The sequence below is a fragment of the Pelophylax lessonae genome (genome assembly GCF_965119305.1).
Source record: "Pelophylax lessonae genome assembly, chromosome: 3".
NCBI lineage: Eukaryota > Metazoa > Chordata > Amphibia > Anura > Ranidae > Pelophylax > Pelophylax lessonae.
The window spans coordinates 250,282,866-250,288,449 of NC_138770.1; the positions used below are offsets into that span (position 1 = coordinate 250,282,866).

The window sequence follows — 5,584 nt, forward strand, 5'->3', positions numbered from 1 at the left end:
CTCGCCGTGTTTGGAGGATAATGCTTTAAGGCTGTTTCTCTGCTAAAGGTACAGGCCAACTTTGCTGCACTGATGGGCCAAAGGATGGTGCCATGTTTTGTAAAATCTTGGATGACAACCTTCTTCCCTCAGCCAGAACACTGAAGATGGGTTATGGATGGGTCTTCCAGCATTAAAATGACCCAAAACATGCTGCCAAGGCAATGAAGGAATGGCTCAAGAAGAAGCACATTAAGGTCATGGGGTGGCCTAGCTAGTCTCCAGACTTTAATCCAATAAAACATTTATGAAGGAAGCTAAAACTTTTCCAAGCGACAGCCAATAAATCTTAAAAAGATTGTAAACGATAACCTTGTAAACCAACCCATTCAGTTTAAAATAGAAATGAAAGAAAAAACATTTATGTATAGATATTAAAAAAACATAGACAATACCTTTTTTTTCCCCCTTTTTTATAAGTGATCACATTCCCTCTGTTCTCAGCTGCATAAGAGCTGGGGGGAAGAAGAAGCAACAGAACACTGTTCTTCCCAGTGAAAGGCTGAGCAGGGGAGGTGTGTCAAGACAAGTCTGATCATTGAAGGAGAGCAGGCTGAGTTCCCAGCACAGCTAGAGAACTGACCACGCTGTGTTCTCCTGCTTAGTGTGGTCAATTTTTATAGTAAAGCAGAGGGACTGGCAGGGACACCAGGGATTTCACACAAAGGAAGTGATGCAAAGAGAACCAGATACTTTTTCATAAAAGTGCATGGTACAGCAGGCACATATCAAGAATATGAAGCGTTGGGGTAACAAACACTTTAGGGATTTAGAAAAGATCTTTAAAGAAGAGTGGACAAAAATCCCTCCTGAGATGTGTGCAAACCTGGTCACTAACTACATGAAACATCTTACCTCTGTGCTTGCCAAAAAGGGTTTCTCCACCAAGTACTAAGTCAAGTTTTGCTTAGGGATTAAATAATTATTTTACTCACTGAACTACAACTAAATTAATAACATTTGCATCATGTGTTTTTTCTGCATTTTTGGTTGATATTCTGTCTCTATCATTTAAAATACACCTACGATACAAATTATAGACCCTTCATTTCTTTGGAAGTGGGCAAATTTACAAAATCTGCAGGGGATCAAATAATTATTTTTCCCACTGTACTTATGATACATAATCCATAAAGTTAGTTTCCTTGGTGCCGGTGATGTCACATTCACTGGTGCAAGTGGTGATACCACAGCTATGTGGGACTTGTGCTGCCATTTTGTGTATGGGTGCTCAGAGTCCTATTCCCAAATGGGCTTTGTGCTCCAACATTCTATAGCCCTCTCCCAGCACTAAAAGGTGGATGTCACCTAACTCCCAGACACAGTGGCGTTGATTTACTAAAACTGAAGAGTGCAAAATCTGGTGCAGCTCTGCATATAGACCAATCAGCTTCCAGGTTTTTTTTGTCAAGGTTTAGGGCTCTTTCACACAGGCGGACCGTTCAGATACGCATGTCCATTTTATGGCAGATCTGAGCGGTCCTCCCATGCATCTCTATGGGGCATCGGATTTGTCAGCGGAGACATGTCCGCTGACATCCGATCGGATCCGTCAAATCTGGATGGATGGAAACCCTATTTTCCATCCGTCCAGCGGATCGGATTGGATGGGATCGGATGAGAACGGACCGACGGTCTGTTCCCATCCGATTTCCCCCATAGAGATGCATGGGGAACTGAAAGCTCTGTCTCCACACACAGCACGGAGACACAGCTGTCATCCTCCTGCTCAGCGGGGGATCGGCGGATTGATCCCCCGCTGAGAAAAATGGACTCCGTCCGACGGACGGAGTGTGTGAAAGGGGCCTTAATTGAACAAGCTGAAGTTAGCAGCTGACTGGCTACAGTGCACAGCTGCACTCCGTGATACACTCTCCAGTTTTAGTAACTAAACTCCAATGTGTCAGGTTCTAAGTGACAGTCAACAAAGGTCAGTGAGCAGTGGCTTGTAAAAATGTGGGTCTTCTTATAAATCGTTTCACCCACGCTTCACACACTTTTCACAGAGGATTCTCCCATTTCCCCACTTGAATCCAAACAGAAGATGTGTGAATCGTGGGTGAAAAATGTGTGAAAACATTTATAAAATAGTCCCCATAGTGCACATATGTCAAATACAAAGCCTGTGGGCCAAATCTGGCCCACCAGGTTTTGCCAATTGCCCTCCCTTGCAATTGGATTGCGGCAGAACTCCATTTCGCCACCTCCGGCTCTCACCTTCCACTTCTGCTCCTCGCTGTCACTTGTAAACACAGAAGCCTTCTGTGTTTACAAGGAACAGCTTTGCTATCATTGGCTTCTAGAAGTAACAGATCCCTCATGGGGGGCATGGCTGGGACAGCTCTCCAGAATCTGAGAGCAAGAATGTTCTCTCTGCAAGGTAGTGCCGCCTATACAGGGAGGTATAACAACCAAATACATGGGTAATAGAGAGAGCTGCCTGCATAGACAGAGGTAGGAGTGAGTAGATATGCAAAGAAGCTTAAGGGCTAGGTTGGAGTTGCGCATAGCACTCCTTTAAATCCAGCACTCTGTACACAGCACATCTGTGAACTCTGCACTCTGTACATAGTACACTCCTGAACCCTGCACTCTATATGTGGTGCACCCCTAAACCCTGCACACTGTTCATAATGCATCTCTAAACTCTGCACTATGTGCATAGCGTATCCCTAAACCCTGCACACTGTAAACAGTGCACTCCCGAATAATAAAAGAGTGGACATAGTCTTATAAATACAACCGGCCCTTTAACCATACTGCTGATGCAGCCCGCAATGAAATTTAATTTGACATCCCTGCCATAGTAGTGCTTCATCACAGAGAGAAAAAAAGTTTAATAGAGGCAGATGCTTTATGTTCAGAAATATTTGCAGAGAATATTTATGGTATAGAAGACAGAATTTTAGGTCATTTACAGTAAATCTGCAAGCATGGCAGGGTGTATGACCATCAGCTGACAGTGTTAATCACAAGTGCAGGTTTACATTAAGATTCTGGTGTGGTATGCAATGTCTTGTAGACAGGACAATGATATATGGAAGCTGGCTGCACAATACTTCTATGTCACTTAAAATGGCACCAATGACAGGGACAGAAAAGTATCACTTGTAAAAATGCAATTAGTCTGTTTAAATTACTTCATATCAACATTACATCATATTAGAAATATGGGATCACATAATTATTTTTTATTGTCCCCTTGACACTGCATGTTTTTGGTAACACAAGGTAGAATTCTGTATTGTATTTGTGCACAGGATGCTTTAAGGCTGGTGATGGTGGGCAATACCAGCAAAGCTGCAACTGGGGCAGACAGGGTAGTAATCAGTGAAATAGGACTAGGAGTTTAACTAAGCCTGCAGCCACAGCAAACTTTAGGAAGCCAAAGAATTTCTAATAGAGACAGACTTTGGCTAGTTGGAATGTAATAGGCACATACATGCAGCAACAATGATGACTGCCAATGAATTTGAGTCCTCTGCAATCAATATTCAGCAGCTGCTGCATTTATACAGCGCTACAGTCTGGACCAAAGCAGCAATTTACAGAAGAAGGCACTACTGCAGGTACCATCAGACAGCTATGGATTGCATAGAATGACATGCAGCCAATCTGATTCTACACTAATAAATGCTCACCTGGTAATGTATATAGATGGCTTCCCATGGAACAGGTGAATAATGAACCAGCATTGCTGTGATAGCAAATGTCCCTGTCTATAAATGACAGATTAGTGCTGTCATTGTTATTGATTAGGTATTACAACTGTAAAATCGCAAAATCTATTTTGCCTGAGCTGTTCTAATATGGAAAATCAGCAATATAAAGCACAATCTTGCATAGATCTTACAAATACCCAGCTGTTTATTCACAGGCAGAAAAGATCATAAAAAGCTCAAATGATCCTAGCGTGACATCCAAGTCCTGATCATCCTTTCCTTCACCTGTATAATAGACCTGTCAGTGATCCTGCTGATTGTCAACACACCTCAGTAGCATCATCAGAAAAGATAATGAGTGTCAGGGCTGGCAGGGAGAGAGCAGATTCAATGAGAGATGTCATCTGATTGTCGCTGGTCTGCTTCCAGTGCTGATGATGATGATGGGTTGGCTTTGATCGCTGAAGCTGCTCCCCACACACACACACACACACACACACCAGCATTCATACGATGATCAAGTGGTCTGAGCCCAAGGTCAATGGGACAAGAAACCCTGAGGAAGGGTTCTCAGCAGTATCAGTAGCGATCCATTGCAGGGGGCTGCAGCTTTCCAATCCTCATCTCCCCTCCCCAAAGACTGGTGAAGATGTGACACTTCCAAAGAGTGCCTGCTGCTGCTGCTGCTGCTGCAGTGTGCCTGCCGCTGCTGAGGATGGTGCACTGCTTCTCCGGGGGCTCCCTGGTGATCGCAGCCCTGCTGCTGCTGCCCGATTCCCAGGCTGGCTGGAGCTGCGGAGATCTGCTGTGCGGAGACAAGGAGGGCTGCTGTGTCTTCGGGAACGTCAGCCATACGGAGATCAAATGCTGCAAGCTGCCCTTCCACACTTTCCTGGACAATGTCGGCTGGTTCGTCAGGAAGCTGTCCGGGCTGCTCATCCTCCTGGTGCTCTTTGCCATCGGTTACTTCTTACAACGGATGATCTGCCCCAGCCCCCGCCGGTACACCCGGCCCCAACCACGGGGGCAGAACGGGCCAGGGCTACTCAATGAGACCAGTTCACAGGACTCGCTCATAGACAGTGTGCGGCACCTCTCTGAACATGAGCTGAGGATCATCTCCTCGCCGCTATTTCTACAGCTACCCAGCTACGACGAGGTCAAGTACTTACCTACCTATGAGGAGTCCATGAGACCAAACCAGGTCATCCTACCGGTGTCCCAGATCCCTTCCCAGCCGGGGGACAGTGCTGCGGGACATGGGACTTTGCCTCCTTATTCACACTGACCCAAGGCTTACCAATTTTTATCTTACAGCCTCTCTATAGAGCTATCTAATCTGTATGTACCCCTTGCCCTATATGTTTTGTCTTCTCTTCCTCTCCATGGTGTCACCATATCCTCCTGTGGTGTCCCCAATCATCCAATTATCCCCCAGTCCCCCATAGTTCATATTCATTAATGACTCCTCTTCTCTTGTCTTGGTATATCTTCTGCTCCTCTCCATGGTGTCACCATATCCTCCTATGGTGTCCCCAATCATCCCATTATCCCCCAGTGCCCCATAGTTCATATTCATTATTGACTCATCTTCTCCATTTCTTGTTATATCTTCTGCTCCTCTCCATGGTGTCACCATACCCCCTATGGTATTCCCCAATCAGCCCATTATTCCCCAGTCCCCCATAGTTCATATTCATTAATGACTCCTCTTCTCTTGTCTTGGTATATCTTCTGCTCCTCTCCGTGGTGTCACCATATCCTCCTATGGTGTCCCCAATCATCCCATTATCCCCCAGTCCCCCATAGTTCATATTCATTAATGACTCCTCTTCTCTTGTCTTGGTATATCTTCTGCTCCTCTCCATGGTGTCACCATATCC

General features: G+C 45.3%; 1 protein-coding gene across 1 annotated transcript; it reads left to right on the forward strand.

Annotated features, from left to right (window-relative positions):
* The first annotated feature begins 4,136 nt into the window (after nt 1–4,136).
* On the forward strand, nt 4,137–5,290 carry LOC309551553 (putative membrane protein C3orf80 homolog). Its single transcript, XM_082252178.1, is given in 2 exon segments — nt 4,137–4,363; nt 4,365–5,290. Coding segments are annotated over 2 exon segments (774 nt in total). The 5' UTR covers nt 4,137–4,214; the 3' UTR covers nt 4,990–5,290.
* The last annotated feature ends 294 nt before the right edge of the window (nt 5,291–5,584 follow it).